Source organism: Chrysochloris asiatica, unplaced genomic scaffold (assembly GCF_000296735.1).
Source record: "Chrysochloris asiatica unplaced genomic scaffold, ChrAsi1.0 scaffold00241, whole genome shotgun sequence".
Classification (NCBI taxonomy): Eukaryota; Metazoa; Chordata; class Mammalia; order Afrosoricida; family Chrysochloridae; genus Chrysochloris; species Chrysochloris asiatica.
Window position 1 is genome coordinate 1307553 of NW_006408759.1, and position 18665 is coordinate 1326217.

Here is an 18665-nt window from a genome sequence, read left to right on the forward strand (position 1 = left end):
GACCACTTGCCTTGATGTCTCCTAGGCAAGCCACTTGCTTGTTCTTGTTGTCCTTTGAATCTTGGTTTCCCTTGCATACAATTATAAAGTAGACACTTGAGGAGGGGAGAAAGGAATAGCCAGAAATGTCACCATAGAAAGCTTGTAAATCCCTCTTCTGCCTATAACTGACTGTTTTTGTTATTGTTGTTGTTAGGTGCACAGCAGAATGAAACACTGCCTTATCCTGGGCCAACCTCATTATTGTTGCCACACTTGAGTCCATCGATGCTGTCACCTAACCAGTCTATCTCATTGGGCATCTTCCTCTTTTTCTCTGACCCTACAACCTACCACACATGATATCTTTCTCCAGAAACTGTGATTTCTAAAGTGTGGATTTGGTCTTTCAATTTTGTTAATCCTTTCAAAGAAAAGGATTAACAGCTTCTTGTCCTATTGATTGTTTCAATAGTTTTTCTGTTTTCTATTTCATTTATTTCTGCTCTAATCTTTATTATTACTTTTCTTTTGATAGCTATAGCCTCCCTCTGTTGGTCTGTTTCTAATTGTTGTAGATGCTGTGTTAATGTGTTAATTTTGGTTCTTTCTTCTATTTGGATGTGTGCATTTATTGCAATAAATTGTCCTCTCAGCACCGGTTTCACCATGTCCCAAAGATTTTGGTATGTTGTATTTTCATTTTCATTTGTTTCTAGGAACTTTGTGAATTCACATTTAATTTCTTCTGCTACCCAGTCGCTTTTCAGCAGGGTGTTATTCAGTTTTCTTGTATTTGACTTCTTGATTGTTGCTTCCATGAATATTGATTGTGGATCCAAGTAAAATGAAATACTTAGGAATAACTTACTTTATAAATGTTTCAGGAAATTCATGGTCAGTCATGTATTATACTTGAATTGTCATCTTTCCAAAGGAGGTAAACTTGCAAGAGCCTGTTATCTACAACTTCTGGTAGATGTTAAACTTCTGAGAAATGACCTAAGTATACCCCTTTTTGCCTTTAGTAATCTCTGTAACTCTGTAGCCTTTGGGAGCACTTTGTCAAGAGCTTCTTGACTCTGTGTCTCCCCATTTGTTGTTGTTGTTGCAATAATAAAGCTTTTGTTTTTAATTTTAAATAAACTTGTTGTTCTTTCACTACAACAGAGGTTAGAATCCACCCAAGTGTGCCTCAGACACCAAAAGGTTACAACTTTGAGAACCCTTGGGAGCAGTTCTACTTTGCACCCGTGGGGTCTGAATGAGTTGGAATTAACTCAGTGGTAACTAGCAACAACAGCATTGATACGTGTAGCTATATAAATTTAAAAATGATTACCCTCAATCAGAAGTCAGACAAAAAGAGTACATACTTGATGATTTAATTTATATCAAATTATAGAAAGTACAAACTAATCTATAGTGAGGAGGTGTTGTAAGAAAGATCTATGAAGGAATATTTTGGAGGTGACAAATGTTCATTATCTTTATTCTAGTTATAGCTTCAAAGATATATATATATACATGCCCCAAACCATCGAATTGTATACTTTTTTTAATGTCAACAATACCTCAATAAAGCTGTACAGAAAAAAAAATGTGCATGAGGTTTTTTTTGAGCTCTAAGTAATCATGTAGGATAAGCACTGGACCACTAACCACAAGGTTGGTGGTTCAAACCCACCAGTCGTTTCTTGGAAATGCTATACAGGGTCGCTGTGAGTTGGAACCAACTTGATGGCATCTGATAACAATAAAAACAGCAACTAATCCTCGGGTGGTGAAAAGAGTGAACCCATTCGGCTGCTAACTGCGAGTTTGGAGGTTTGAGTTTACCCAGTGGTGGAATGCCCTGGTGATCTGTTTCTGAAAAATCAGTCATTGAAAACCCTTTGAAGCGTAGTTCCACCCTGACACACTTGGGACTGCATGAGTCAGAATCAACTCAACAGCAACTGGTAATAATGGAATATATACATCAAATACATTTATATTAAGGTCTTTTACATCTATAGACCCTGCTGCTTTTTTGGTTGGTGTTTAACATAGGGAAGAAAAACATGTTCCTATATGTGGTGACTTGACTTTCATTGTGGGGGTGACACAGCATGGAGGACAGCTCTGGACATAACAGGAAAGGATGAGACCTAGCAAGTCACTCGGTCATTTCTAAGGTGTACAGTACTTGGTGTATTGAAACACCTGCTACTTTGGTTATAACGTAGAATCCTTCCATCTCACTTTAAATATGAAAAATGCAAAAGCCTTATAAAGACCTTTGGCGGGGGCAGCAAGAAGGCAGACTAGACAGAAGGACTATACAGACCCTCTACAATGAAGATATGGAAATCCACGGAAAATAAATGCAGATGATAGTCCTGGAACACTGAGCTTCAGATGAAGGGATAGAGATGTGAACTGAATGCATACAGGAGAGAATGCTGAACAAATGCAGCCAAAAAACAAAAAAAAAGGAGACTGGGCTAGCTGACCAGATGTGGTGCAACCATTTTAAGCTTTTGTGAGCAGTTTCAGAGATAAGCAAACATATTGGTGTTGCAGAAACATACTGGTGGCTCATGAAGATAAAGGTGCAATTTTTTTTCTTGTTCTTCACACGCCCCTGGAGACCACAGGTGAGATCTGACCCCACCCGCATACACGCCCAGCGAAACTACTGTTCTTCTGGTGGTTGAGCCACATGGAGATAAGTGCTGTGGTTGTGAGCCCCATTTGGTCAGGCCCTGGCTAGCCCTCAACTAATCCTCACTAGGAGAAGCAGCTGAACATCAGGGAAAGAAAGAAAGGAGACTGTGATCTGTGCTGGCCAGCCAGGCATGGCATGCCCATCTTGAACTTTTGAGGGTGACTTTGAAGGCAAGAGAGCGGTAGGTAGAACAGAGGTGTACCACTTATTAGAAGAGAGAAAGGTGTAAAAAAAATTTTATACCCCACATTACCCTGGTCACAAGAGGTGTGACTGACCACCACCTGCATACACTCCCAGAGAAGTTCCTGCCCTCTAGAAGACTGGAGTTGTATCAGAATGTGTGGAAACCTAGCAACACCAACCCTGGCATCTGAAATCAGGTGTGACCTGCTCCAGATCTGCAGAGCTGGTTCTGGCCAGTCTTGGACTAGTGGGGCCTCTCACTCTTGGCTGTCCTCTGGGACTGAAATCCTGATCCCTCACTTGCTTTCAAGTCTACACAAAATACTTCCAGATTTTCCCAGAGCATATAAAATCTAGTCCTACAGGGACTCCATCTAGGGTTGAGAGGATTACCTTCTCATTCCTTGTACACCCATAACTTGATGTTCTTGGTTGGCAAAAGACTCCAGAATTTTCTCCACTCTGGGTCTGGCACCAGCCCTATTTTTTTCCTTTCATTATTTTTATTTACTCTTTTTTTCCTCTTTATTTGTCACTCTTGTTTTTTTTTATCTCTGCTTTCATTTTTTTTCTCTTTTCCTGCTTTTCTTTCCCAACTACTGATGCTTCTTTCTTTTCTTTTTCCCTGATCTTATTTCCTTTCACTTATTCTTCTCCCTAATGGTGTTAGCTCTTTTTCTTTTTTAATTTTTATATATATTCTCTCCCCCTTTTCTCTCTTTCTTTTTGTTGTTGTTTTGTTTTGTTTTTGTATTCTTACTGGAACTGTTGTCTGCTTTTTTCTTTACTGTCTTCTTTTTTCCCTGTTGTTTGCTTATTTTTTTTTCTTTTCCTTCTCTCTTGTTTATGTTTTCTCTCCTTGTCTCACCCAATAGAACACAACAACCATGTTCATACAGGCCAGCCACAATTGCACCCTCTACAATTCCACACACTGGACAAGAGCCAATAGTAGCTACAGTACACTGAATTAATTAACATCAGCCAAATCAATCCTAAACTGAACTACATAAACAGCAAACAGAGAGTGGTACAAACGCTTATCCCGTAATCACACCTGACAGGAGGCAATTGGTGAGTGTGTAAGAATACACCAACATACAGTAATTAGCTTAATATAAATACAACACCACCACAATGTCTTGAAAGCAGCAAATAATTTCTGTTCACATGACGAAACAAGACAGATTTATTCAAGCAAGCTATTATGAAACCAAAAGGTAGAGCTAGAAGTGATTTTGAGGGAAAAAGGCATTGGAATTACCTGAAAAAGAATTTAAGACAATGATATTTAGGTACATCAAATGACTGACAGAAAGGTTGAGGAAAACAAGGAAGAATTCAATTAAACACTACAGGAACAATCAAACAAAGTATATAAAGAATTGGACACAAGACAAAACCTGAAAATGGAAATCTAGAAGATTAATACCAAGTTTTCAGAAATGGACAATATGGACACATGTTGATCCTAGTGATTGGGGAGGGCACTATACAGTAAATGGAGGGTAACAAAAGAATGATGAAGTCAAGTGAAGATACAGAGAGGCATGCAAGGGATAAAAAGAATAAAGGTAAGTAGTGTTATATCCACAGCCTTGGAGCAACAGTCCTCTGTGGGTAGATACATGGTGAACAGGTACGGGAGGAAGAGTGGGAGTATATCTACAAACATATCAGGGTTTGAGAGAGGATATTTATACATGGGTATTTACCTTTGTTGTAAACACAATTATGAATGTTATGGAGCATACAGAGGGCAAAGCGATGAAAACTTCTTAGCTATTATCAAACCTCTTAAAGCAATGTGTTGCTAGGTCTGAGGGCTCAGGAACATATTCTCAGGGGACACCATGGTCAATTGGCACACCATAGTCCACAAAGAAAATGCTCTACATCCTACTTTGGTGAGTACTCCCTGGGGTCTTAAAAGCTTATGAGCAGCCATCTAAAGGGCAACTATTGGTCTTTCCATGTGCAGAAGAAAGAAGAGTGTTAAGAACTGAAGATTCTTGTAATCAATTAGACCAATATACTAATGGAACACATTAACATCGGTCTCCATGACTAAGACCAGAAAAACTAGATTGTGCCACGCTGCCGCAACCAACTGCTACAAAAGGGATCATATTAGAAGGTCCCTGATACCATGGGAGAAAATGTAAAACACAACTCAAAATTATAAAAAAAAAATAAAAGAGTGGACTTACTAGTCAGAAAGAGACCAGAGGAACCTGAGACATATGGCTCTTGACTACCCTTCATGTCTGGAAAGGAACTCATCTTTATAGCCCAATTTTCAGCCAAGCAGTAGATAAGCATGTTGGGAATAAACAACATTAGTAAGGTATGCTCACCATGGCATGGTCAACCATTCAAGATCAAAAGGGCAAGATTTACCTAAGGACAAAGTTGAGAAGGGATGGGAGAGTGGGTAGAATGGAACAGGAATCACAGGGAGGAAGTGGGATAACTTTTGTTGCATTGAGGGGACTGCCAACTTTGAGATGAAACAGTGTGTGACTTGTAGAATGTAAAACTAATGATCTTGTCTGTAACCCTTTACTCCATTCACAACAATTTTTTTCTTTAATTGGCATTAAATTCTCAGCTGAGTTTCAAAAAAGCTATAGTACAGATCTTCACTCTTTTCAACATGGTTTACTAACCCTTTCGTGAGCAATCATTTTCAGAGGCTGCGCCCATGAACAGCCCACAGACTTGCGTTGGTGTCATGCTTTAACAAGTGTCTTAGAAAAACTTGTTCATGCTCAAGTTTTTAGTTTTATTGTAACCAAACTTCAAAAGATCCGTTGGAAGAAATGAAACTATGATTTATGATGATAACTATGTGCTCTGTGTCTTTCTGTGCTATGACAAGCAAGGACACCCAAGTCAATAAAGATTGGTTTCAGATGTTTTACTTCGGCCCTCTCTCACTGCTCTTGATTCAAGGGTCAGTCTCTCAATGTGTGTAAAATTTCATACATGTAGTTTCATGCTTAGAATTTAATCCTAAAGAGAGAGTTGGGCAAGCTTTCAAAGATGTAAATACAAAATTGTTCTTTGTTTCATTGGAGAGAAATTAAAAATAAAAACCAGAATTAACCTTAATGGAAGATTATGTCTAAACTGTGAGATATCCAATTAATAGTATACCAAGCAATTATGAAAGGATGACATTTATTGGCTTTTGTTGATGTGGAAAGATGCCTAAAACATGGGGGAAAGGCAGGTAAACAACAAGTTAAATTTATAATTCATAGACATATATACCAGTATTTTTTAAAGTTTATAGAAAAATTCCAGTGTCTTTTCATTCCAGTTTTCCATGAACTTTCTGAACTCCCCCCATATTTAATTACATAAGTATATGCATAAAAATGGTCTGGAGATTTTACCAGATAATCAAAATATGACCCTGAGAATTGTGAGATGACTTAACCCAGCCATCCTCCTCCCTGAGGTGACAGCTGGAAGCCTGAGCCACGATTGTATAGAAATCATTGACCAAGTATTTTCTAACCGACTTAACCTGTTTGACCAGTCATTATACCTGGTGGACTAGATGTTGTTAGAGGATAGAAGTAGTTATATGTAGAAAGGGACTCGAAGAGCAGGGTGTGTGATAGTAATCTTACAAGACCGGGTGGAGGCAGTTGCCCTCCTGCCAGGGACCTTGGCTCAAAAAGCCGAACTGATTGCACTGATGAGGCAAGAAATGTTGGCAAGAGAAACTGTTAATATGTACCCAGAGGACTTGAGTTGGCCTGAGACAAAAGGATTTGAAGAGAGGTTAAAGGATGAAAAGTGAATGATGATAGAATCTTTCTGGTTCCAAGAGGTTAAAAGATAGAAAGTGAATGACAATGCAATCGTTCTGAATAAAAGTAGCCCCTGCTCTTCAATGAAATAACCCACTTACAGGAAAGATGCCCTGGTGTGATCCATTAGGATCCGGCTCCAGGGCAAGACATTTTCAAAACAAACAAAATAAATCACTCATAAATAATCCCAAGACAAGGTTGTCCTGCACCAATATCAAGACTGCTTTTCTGGTTGGATAGAGTTTTTCCCCACCCAAACTAAGAGAACTTCGGAAGTAGTGAAAATCTTCTTGAAGGTGATTATCTCCAAGTTTGGACTTCCAAAAAGTGTCCAAAGTAACAACAGAGCAGCAAACACCTACAGATGAAGTGGAGATTGCACTCAGCATAGAGATCCCACTTTAGGAAAGTGGAGAAAATGAACCATACTCTAAAGAAGCAAATGGTGAAACTCTGTCAGGAAATGGATCTACATTGGGACCAGGTGATGATTTAACCCTGTTCCAACTTCAGGTAGCCCCCAGAAGCAGGCCTAAATTGAGCCCTTATAACATTGTAAACTTTTCCAGGCGGCTTCCCTCAACCCTCCACCTGCCCTCAACCAAGAGTTGAAGGTACAGGCGTATGCACAACTCCTCCACCACACACTTTCTATTACTCTGAAATTTGCTTTTCCTAGGTCTGCTTCCTTCCCTCAGGTAGCCTTCACCCCTTCTAGCAGATTCTAGAGATCATGTCCTGCTCAAAATGTGGAAAGACGGACCTGACTCTCAATTAGAAGAGAAGTGGACTGGGTCTTGGAAGATCCTGCTGACCATCCCTACTGCTCTCAAATTCGTGTGCCTCAGGACTGGACTCACCACACAGGAGTCAAGAAAAATCCTGGACAATAATGGGCCTTGAATTCTTACTCAGATCTGAACTGTGATTAAAGCCACATCAAACGTCTTTCTCCTGCTATAGTTTGGATGCTCAGATCTAATCCCCTGTTGCTGGGATGAAAATGTTTAGATATACCTGGGCAAGCATGTAATGAATCCAATCTGATTTCTATTTTAGGTGGAAAAAGGTCTGGAGAGATGTATACCAAAATATCAACATTTCTGAATAATGAGATTACAGGCATTTCTGCTTTCTTCTTTATACCTTTCTCTAGTATTGGCTTTTTTTTTTTTTAATGGCCTCATATTATCTTTATAAACATCACAAAAATTGATGCTTTTTCTCCCTCGATTCTAGAGACTTTCCAAAAGTCTCAGATTCTGAGAATTAGAAATAAACTTCAGAGCCTCTCTCTGGTTCCTTCTGTTGCCATGGTGAGGCTAGGCAATATTTCAGGACTCAGGACCTTCTCATCTTCAGTCTTCCTATGTCCATAGAACATATTTGCACCTCCTGGTATCTACTCCATTTTGAGTCTATTGATTATAAAGGTTAATTGATACAAAGGTTTCAATCTACCAGCACTCACAGAGTCAGCCTACACATTAGGGTTATCATGTTGTATGATCAAGTAACATTTCCTGTCCATGGTCACCACAGAGTTTTCTGGCCAGTGCTTTATGCTGCTAAGTCAATCCTCTCTGTAACTCCCTTCCTTTATTTCAAAATTCCCCCATAGTTTTTATTCACATCTCTGAAAGTATGTGCATTGGTGTGTTGTTGTTCGAATGCAGCAAATAAAGGACTACTCATGGATAAGGGGCAGAATGACCAAATTCTGTCATCAGGGCCCTCTGTCAAGTTCTCAAGTCCCTCAGCATGGGTACTTCGTAACAGGATTCCAAGGTTACTACCTTTAACACATTTCAGTGGAACTGAAGACACTGATAAAACAGGGGACATAGTAACATACTGATGGTTTGTTCTTAGGGAAGTTATAACTAGAGTTTTGAGTTTCTTCCCCATAAAATAAGAATAATGTCACCTACTTAAAAACTGACATTATCCCTATTTGCAAAGAACAAATGGAATAATACATGTAGCATGCTTAACACCATTTGGGTCGTGAAAGCACCTCTGTGGTAGCTGTTACTACACAGGTGTAGTTAAGCAAGTAAGGCTTTTGTTATAGATCATTGTTTTGGGTTAGTTCACATAGGGTGGTTTATTGGAGTTGTGGCTTCCTCAGAGGTGCCTTTCCTAGAAGATAACCTACATACAGTAACCTATAGTACCCTCTCCCACATCCCTTGCACTGTCTTCCTTTTTCCGTTTCGTTGGCCCACTGCAGCTAGTTCTTCAGCATCTTCCATCTGGTGACAAAGCAGTATCCAGACATGACCCAGCTCCAGTACAGTCTCCATATTAGACTGACGTTTCTAAAACCCAGCACTAGTCTCGTCTAGACACAATCCATCTCTGTCCCTTCTCTACAGAAGAATTCTTTTAAGACCCCATTGTCTCATCTCAAACCTACTTTTCCAAAAAGTGCTTTCCAAACTACCTTTCCAGAACCCTGTTTGATTCATATGTGTAGTAAAACAGCCTACATATAGACGCTGTTCCTACCTCTCTGCCATGTTGATTTCCATATGACAAGAGTTTTTATTTTGTACATGTACAGTACCTTTTTTATACTTATTTACATGTTTCAAATCTTTGAAAAATGTGGATGTTATTTATTTGAATCACCTTAGAATCTCTCCAGACCCTAGCACAGTGCTTTGGTATATAATACCTATATTTCATAACATTTTTTAAATTATGAAATAATACCTGAACATGCAAAATATTTAGACAATGCAAAGTTATCAAATAATAAAGGAAAAGAATCCACAATCCTTCTCCCACTTTGAAAGTTTGGAAGTTTGAGTCCGTCTTAGAAAGACTTGGAAGAAAGACCTGGTGATTTACTTCCAAAAACAAAATCAGTCCTTGGAAACCCTATGGAGCACAATTCTACTCTGACAAACATGGGGTTGCCATGAGCAGAAACCCAGATGGCACCTGATTGGTTGTTGGTTATATATCTTCTAGAAGTTTTGTATGAATAGACAAGGATATAAGCCTTTCTCTTTTTCTTTTTGAAACTTCTTTGTACCTTGCCCTTTTCATATAACAGCAGATCAGGAAGGTTTTCTTGTACCATTTGTGGACCAACTCAACTTTGTTTTTGCATGGTTTATATTTCCCTGAGTATATGTATGCCCTCTTATAGACTATTTAGACCATTTCCAATTTACACAAGCTTATACAGCTATAATTCTAAGATCAGTTCTTATTAGTGAAATTTTGTTAGTCAAAAGCTCTATCTGTGCATTTTATATTTTAGCCACATCATCATTCAAAGGAGTCCTGGTGTGGTGTTGTAAGATAAGCACTGGACTGCTAACCACAAGGTTTGTGGTTGAAACCCACCAACTGCTCCTTGGAAACCCTATACAGGGTCCCTGTGAGTCGGGACTGACTCGATGGCACTTAACAATAATGATCATTCAAAGAGCCTGTATCAGTGTCTGCTACCAAACACTCGAATTCCTCTCAGCATTTTCACAGTATAAATTCTGGTCCATTGAATAGGCCACCCCCAGCCCCAAGAGGCATCTTGCTATTCTTTTCATTTTTATATCTTTAACTTCTGAATTCTAGAAGTAAGTTCTAGCAATTTTTTTTTAAATCATTCTTCCTCATATTTCTTTCTTTCTTTTTTATGAGAATCTCCTACTTTCCCATTTCTAATGATTTTTTAAAACCTCTTTATGTGTTATAGAGCTCTAGGAGCATAGTTCGAAACTATCAGCTGTTCCACAGGAGGAAAATTAAGCTTTCTGTTCCTGTAAGATTTACAGCCTTGGAAACCCTATGCAGGGTTGCTGTGAGTCAGAACCGACTCCACAGCAAACCACCCACTACCACCACCACCATGTGTTAATAAAATTAATTTTCCTATGTTTGATAGTAGTCTTTTAAGCTGTTTTTAACTTTTTAAAAATTTTTACTACTATGATCATATTTAGGAGCCTTGGTATTGTAGTGGGCTACACATTGGACTGCTAACCAAAAGGCCAGCTGTTAGAATTCACCAGCTGCACCAAAGGAGAAAGATGAGACTTTCTGCTCCTGTAAAGACTTAAAGCCTCAAAACCTTTAGGGTCCTATGAGTCGGAACTGGTTCAATGACACAACACCACCATGGTCATATTTATCATTCTTTTCTTTTATGCTTTCTGGATCTTCTTTTTTGCTTATAAGTGCTGTGCTAGGGCTATGTGTCGTGGAGTCGGTTCCGACTCATAGCAACCCTGGAGAGGGTTTCTGAGGCTGTAAATCTTTACGGGAGCAGAAAGCCTCATCTTTCTCCCACGGAACAGCTGGTAATTTCAAACTGCTGACCTTGTGGCTCACAGCCCAATTCGTCACCACTACGCTACCAGAGCTCCTTTTTGCTTTTCCCTCTCAGTTCCAGAACTGTTTTTTTAATAACACATGTTTTCTTTCAATATATTAAATGCTGTTGTGTCAGTTCCAATGCATAGTGACTTGTATAAGGTTTCCAAGGAGCAGCTAGTGGGCTTCAGTGGTGGACCTCTGCAGCTACCAGAGCTTGCAGTTAATGGTCCAGTGGATATAATTGAAAGGTAGACCAAGCATTAAAACCATTTTGAATTGTTTTCATCTTAAGGGATTTAGATTAACTTTTTTCCTAAGTGAGTAGCCAAGTGTCCAAACACTATAGTTGTCATTCATCTTTTTCCTCATTGATTTAAAATGATTTTTTTGTGTTTTTTTTTTTGGCATATGCTAAATTCCATACTTTTTCATCTTTGTTCTGTATTCTAGATCCTATTTTATCCATATGTCACTACCAAACCCTCGATTTCTATAGTAATTACTATAGTTTTATATTTTAATATTTGGTAGAACTGTTATTGTTGTTAAGTGCCTTCAAGTAGCTTCTGACTCATAGAGACTCAGAAAGTTTCCAAGGAGCAGCTGGTGGGTTTGAACTGCCAACCTTGTAGTTCACAGTGCAATGCTGGTCATTGTACCACAGCAAGAGTGCTTGGTAGAGCCAGTCCATTTTTTATTTAAAGAATCTGTGGCTATTCCAGCAATTTCCCTGAGGTATTCTACCTAAGGATGTCTTTAGTATCCTTGCAGCAAAAAAAAAAAAAAAAAAAAAATTAATCTATTATTTCTTTATTGGAAATGTACAGAATTTATAGATTCATTTAAAGTGAACTAACATGTTTTTTTAGAGTCCTTCCATTCATTCAGTTTTTGTAAGCTTCCCAGTAGATATTTAAGTTACTCTTATATCTCATATTATATTTATCCCTGGGTATTATTATCAATTTGCTATGTAAATAGGATGTTACATTATATTTTCTAAATGGTAATGTTTTTATGTAGGAAAGTTACTTATTTAAAATTTTTAAATTTTATATGTAGATGTCCTTATTGATTTTTTTTTTAAGTTTCTGGTAGTTTTTATTTCTTGTTGGTTTTTTTTCAATTCAGTTAAACCTTGGATTTCACAGGTATGCAATCATGTCAACTTCAAATAATAATAGCTTTGTGTTTTCCTTTTCCATTTTTACACCTCATCAATTTCATTTGGCAATTTAGTAGTTTGTTGTGGAAAATGTTCAATGTAGTGTGGATAATTTTCTTCATTATCTTATTCAAATTGAACTTTAAAGAGAATTCTGCTAATGCTTCAGCTTTAATTAACAAAGTATTCGGATAGCTTTCGTTGTTGTTGTTAAGTGCCCTCCATTTGATTCCGACTCATAGTGACTCATAGGATTTTCTGGGGAAAAAAAGCAGGTGAGCTTGAACTGCCGACCTTGAAGTTCAAACCAAATTTACAGTCCAATACATTTACCCGCAGCACCACACCAGAACTCCCTACACATGAAGAGAGAGACAGTGTGTGTCCTGGTTTAAACACTGTAGGATAAGCGCTCAACCTCAAGTTCAGTTTGAACCACAAAGCTGGTGGTTGAACCTCACCAGACACTCCTTGGAAACCCTGTGGTGACTGACTGGTGGTGTGCCATGCAGTCACTTCAGACTATAACAATCCTGCATAGGGTTTCTTAGGCTGTAAATCTTTACAGGAACAGAAAGCCTCATCTTTTTCCCTGAGAAACTGCTGGTAGTTTCAAACTGCTGACCGTGAGGTTAGCAGCTAGACTCGTAACCACTATGCTACCAGAGCACTGGGTAATTATGAGTCAGAATCGACTCGAAGGCACTTAACTGTCTCTCTCTCTCTCTCTCTCTCTCTCTCTCTCTCTCTCTATATATATATATATATATTCACACATATACATATATAGACAGATAGATCTATATATATAGAGATATAGATACAGATATAGATATATGAAAACATGCTCAATTTACTTGTAACTTGAAAATGCAAGTTGACCACATCTTAAGGCTATCTTTCTCATACCACTAACCCCAGCACCATTTAAAGAAAGAAATACATTCTGTCTAGTCTATCAAATTGTGGATAGCATTGCAAAGAATAGGAATTCTAGAATACTTAACTGTGCTTATGTGGAGCTGGTACATAGAGCAGGAGGCAATCATTTGAACAGACCAAGATGATACTGCCTGGTTTAAAATCAGGAAGTTGTGTGTTATGGTTGTACCCTTTCACTAAGCTTATTCAATCTGTGTGCTGAACAAGTAATCAAAGAAGTGATGATATGCAGAAGAACGAACATCAGGATTGAAGGAAGACTCATTAACAACCTTTGATGACAGATGACACAATCACACTTGCTGAAAGTGAAGAGGACTTTTAGCATTACTGATAGACTATGGTGTTCAGTATGGATTGTACATCAGTATAAAGAAAACAAAATCCTCACAACGGGTGCAACAAGCAGCATCCTTATAAACAGAGAAAAAATTTGAAGTTGACAGCAGTTTGACTTAGATCCACAATCAACACTCATGGAAGCAGCAGTCTGTGGCAAAAGACTTCTTTAAAGTGTTGAAAAACTAATAAACAAAGATCTCACTTTGAGGACATCCAACCCAAGCCATGATAATTTCAATCATCTCAATTGTATGCAAAAACTGGTCAATTAATGAGGAATTGGTGCATTTGAATTATGATGCTGGGGAAAATATTGAATATACCATAGGCTTCTAAAAGAATGATCAAATCCATCTTGGGAGAAGAACAGACATAATGGTCCTTGGAAGTGAGGGTAGCAACACTTTGTTTCACATACTTTGGATTTGCTACAAGAAGTCCCTGGAGGTCATCATGTTTGGTAAAGAAGAGGGTCAGCAAAAAGAAGCCACTCAACAAAATGGATTGACAAAGTGGCAGCAAACAATAGGTTCAAATATGGCAACTGCTGTGAGGATGGCACAAGATTGGGCAGTGTTTTGTTCTCTTGTACATAGGGCCTCTATGAGTTGGAAGACCCTACGTACAGTTTGACAGTACCTGACCACAGCAACAATTTTATCAGCAATGACAATCACTATTCTTTCTGGCACTGTAGGATAAGTGTAAGATCACAAGGTCGGTTTGAATCACAAGGTCAGTGGTTCAAACTCGCCAGTCATTCCTTGGAAATCCTGTACTGGGTCACTATGGGTCGGAACTGACTTGACGGCACTTAACAACAACAACATTCTTTGCAAAGCTCCCATAAAGACACCTGGGTTTAAGAGGTAAAAGAAAAGCATCAATGGTCTCTACAAAGAAAACAATTACAATGATAAGCCATTTCAAGTGTTTGTTGTTGTTAGATGTTGAGTTAGTTCGGACTCAGCAATGCAATGTACAACAGAATGAAACATTGCCCTTCCTGCTCTGTCCTCATACTTTGTTATGGTTGAAACTGTTGTTGACTCCACTGTGTCAGTATCTTGTTGGGGGTCTTCCTTTTTTATGTTGACCCTCCACTTTGCGAAGCATGATTTCCTTCTCCAGGAACTGATCCCTCCTGACATCAAAGCCACAGGAGACATAAAAAGTCTTGACATCCTCATTTCTAAGAAGCATTCTGGCTGTACATCTTCCAAGACAGATTTGTTTGTTCTTCTTGTAGTCCACGGTACTTTCAATATTCTTCTGGTGGTGATGGTGGTGACTGTGTGCCATGGAGTCGGTCCCAACTCATAATGACCCTACAGAGCGTTTCCGAGGCTGTAAATCTTTATGGGAGCAGAAAGCCTCATCTTTATCCCGCAGAACAACTGATCATTTCAAACTGCTAGCCTTGAGGTTAACAACCCGACTTGTAACCAGTACCACAGCTTCCTCAATATTCTTCTCTACCACTATAATTCAAATGCATCAATTCTCTTATGGTCTTCTTTATTAATTGTCCAACTTTCACATACATATGAGGCTATTGAAAATTCAAGAACTTGGGTAAGGCACACCTTAGTCTTCAGAGTGACATTTTTCTTATTTAATACTTTGGAGAGGCTGTTTGCAGCAGATTAGCCTAATGCATATGTTGTTTAATTTCTTGACTGCTGCTTCCATGAGTGTTGATAGTGAATCCAAGCAAAATAAATCTTTGACAACACTTCAATCTTTTCTCTGTTGATCATAGCTTTTTGCGATTATTTTTTAAACTGAGCATAATAAGCAAGTTCCTTCAGCAAGTTTTCTCAGAATTTCATACTCAATGTAGATACTGAAAATACCAGATGAGTTTCAACATGAGCAAGTCATTTGAGAAATCCGGGTATCTGTCCCTCACCTATAAAATGATGACTGTTTATGCCTACCTTAATAGATTATAAGAGTATAAATAGAAATAACATATGTTTAAGTTCTTTATAAATCTCAATTAAAATGTGAAATGTTATTAGTATTTTAAGTATTGCAAGTGGAGGTGGCAGAATATATGTAAAAACTTTGTCTCTCAGATTGTAATCTCATAAGGGTCCCTAACCTATTGTCGCTGTTAATTGCTGTCAAGTCAGCCCCAACTTGTAACAATGCTGTGTAGGGTTTCCGAGAAGTCGCTGGTCAGTTTGAACCAGCCTTGTGGCTAGTAGTCCAATGCTTATACTATAGCACCATACCAGGATTGTCGGTTTGAACCAGGTTTGTGGCTAGCAGTCCAGTGCTTATACTATACCAGGATTCCCTCCCTAACATGCTCCATACCAAATAAACAGTCCTCTGGAGTAGATGATCTTTCTCATATTCTACCTTCTCTTCTGGAGTCCTGATGTGACCCTGTGGGTTAATGTACTGGACTGCAAGGCCAGTTTTAACCGAAAGGTCAGCAGTTCAGTCTCTCCAGTTGCTCCTTGAAAATCTTACGCAGGGTTGCTGTGGGTCGGAACCAACCTTCTCTCCACAACTCCTCAACCTCCCAAGCTTCCTGCACCCCTCCCCATTGCCTGCCCCATCTGCTACAGAGAGTCTGCTTGGGAAGTATTCACACCAGGGAGAGAGGGCCAATGGAAGAGCATAAACAAACACCTTCCTTCCACCCTGTCTCAATCCTCACTCTACTCATTTGGGTTGCAAAGTCAGAGTAAAATACAATTCATCATATATTTGATAGCCATTACCACAGTCAATATATGATTTCAAATATACAGATGATGAGATTACTCACGAGACACAGAGGCACAGGGCTCCTGGCACTGACTCGCTGTCCCTTAACAGATAATTGCCATCCACACCTTCCCTGAGCAGCAAAATCTCACAGTCTCTTTTGGTCAGGGGACCGTGGTAATAAGGGAGATCCATGGAGAGCCTCCTTGTATCCCAGGCTGCCTTATCAGTCTGAAATCCAGCCATAAGTCCAGCACCAGCTCAGAGCAGGGACATGGACTCTAGCAGATGGCCAGTCTGCTGGAGTCTGTGGAAATCTGTCTTCCTCCTCTGACTAGTGGAAGTGAAATGAGGTTGCTCTGTGACAAATAAGTCAGCTTCACAAGCATCAGGAAATGAGAAGAGTGGGTAGTGAAGTGACCACTTCAGTCTATAAATACTTCAGGCATCAATTTCTTTGACTCACAGATGTCCAATACCTTGAGTACACAGTGGAATCAGTGGTGTTCAGTGGCTGGGGTAGCATTGTGAAGCTAAGCTTCTCAGGATTGGGTTTCAGCCTTGTATGTCATCCCATGTTGCTAGACTTTGCCTTCTTTGGCTGCTGGAGTCACTTCAAGGGAGAGCACCACTACTTTTGCTATAACAGGTGCCTATTTTCTTCAGAGGCTGCCTATGATTAGCCACACTGTACTCAAAAAGTTGTTTGGATGCTGAATGAATTCAGATTTGTCCAGATACAATGGGAAGATTGAAAGGATGGGACATTCATAGGTCAAATCACATGAAAAATGAAAGATATCAGCAAGAGAGAAGCCAATTGGACACCTTCATGGATGACAGCTCATCCATGGCCAAGATGCCTAGCTACTAGGGGACAAAAACTGTTTATAACATCTGCAGATATTGTACCTTTTGAGGAGTGGGGCTAATACATGTGAGAGGGAGATTGGATGGGCAGTCAGTGCAAGGATGTTTCTTGTAGGCAGAAGAAAAGAGGATATTGGGGTTGGGTTTGGAAGGTCTCGGTTCCTTATAAAGTTCCCGTCCTTGGGAACAGCAGTGATGTATCCCCATGAAGAAAGAGAGAGAAAAAAATATCTGTCCATCCAGAGACACTTAGTGTCCTTCAGACCTGGAGACATCTAGTGATGATGAGAAAATACTTATTAAAAAAATCTGCTGCCACTCTTCTATCTTGATCAGGTGATACTCTTAGGAAAGGTAGGTAATCACATGATTTCTGTTACCTGAAAGTGAGCATTAGCCTTAAGAGAATTCCAAAGTATTTTTTGAGGAACCAAACCATCTAACACACTATTAATTTCAGATAGAATAATCTGAAAGCATACCTATAATCCAGAAATTAGATTGGATTGCAATTACCATAACACAATGTCAATCAGTATAAAATAAATGTGAAATAAAATGAATTCAGCTGCCTCACTATTATCTATAGGTATCACTACATTTTTCAAGAACATAGAATTCTAAACTTAGAATCATGTGCTCATGATTCACCCTTACTTCTCCTTATTAATTGCTGTGTGTAGTTATTTCATGTTGCTCTTCTACCTACTAGATCTTCTTCCGCACTTGGGAGTTCAAGCTTTCTGAGGAACTGTTTTCCAAGGAACTTCCTCATAGCAGGTCTTTGCTCTTTCTTAACACTCTCACTCTTCTGCTGTGTAAAGAAAACAAAAATCCTCACCACTGGACCAATAAACAACATTTTTATCAATGGGGAAAAAACTGAAGCCGTCAAAAACTTCATTTTGCTCAGATCAACCATCAATGGAAGCAACAGTCAAGAAATTAGACAACATATTTCATTAGCAAATCTGCTGCACAAGACTTTTTTAAAGTGACAAAGATGTCAGTTTGAGGACTAGGGTGTACCTGACCCAAGCCATGATATTTTCAATAACCTCAAATGCATGCAAAAGTTGGACAGTGAATAAGGAAGACCATAGAAGAATTAATGCATTTGAATTATAGTGTTGGAGGAGAATATTGAAGTGCCATGAGCTGCCAAAAGAACAAATAGATCTGTGTTGGATGAAGTACAACCAGAATGCTCCTTGGAAGCCAGGATGACTGGACTTCATCTCTCATACTTCAGACATATTGTCAGGAGGGACCAGTCACTGGAGAAGGATATCATGTTTGGTAAGGTGGAGGGTCAGAGAAAAAGAGGAAGATCCCCAGAGAGATGAATTGGCAAAGTGGCAGTATCAATGGGCTCAAGTGTAGCAACAATTGTAAGGTCGGCCCAGGACCGGGCAGTGTTTCGTTCTGTTGTGCATAGGGTCACTATGAGTAGGTACCAACTCAATGGCACCTAACCACAACAACAACAATTCTGCTGTTTCTGTCCTGGAGTTACACTAATCAGTGACCCTGATATCTGACAGATATGTCTTCAAATCCAAGTTTATCTCTTGCTAACTTGTGTGGC

General features: G+C 39.1%; 1 protein-coding gene across 1 annotated transcript in view; it reads right to left on the reverse strand.

Annotated features, from left to right (window-relative positions):
- SH2D1B (SH2 domain containing 1B) overlaps positions 1-16402 on the reverse strand; it is a 34614-nt gene extending 18212 nt beyond the window's left edge. Inside the window, exon 1 of the mRNA XM_006873437.1 lies at positions 16269-16402. Within this exon, the coding sequence (XP_006873499.1) occupies positions 16269-16402 (134 nt within the window). The remainder of the gene's footprint in view (positions 1-16268) is intronic.
- Between the last annotated feature and the right edge of the window lie 2263 nt (positions 16403-18665).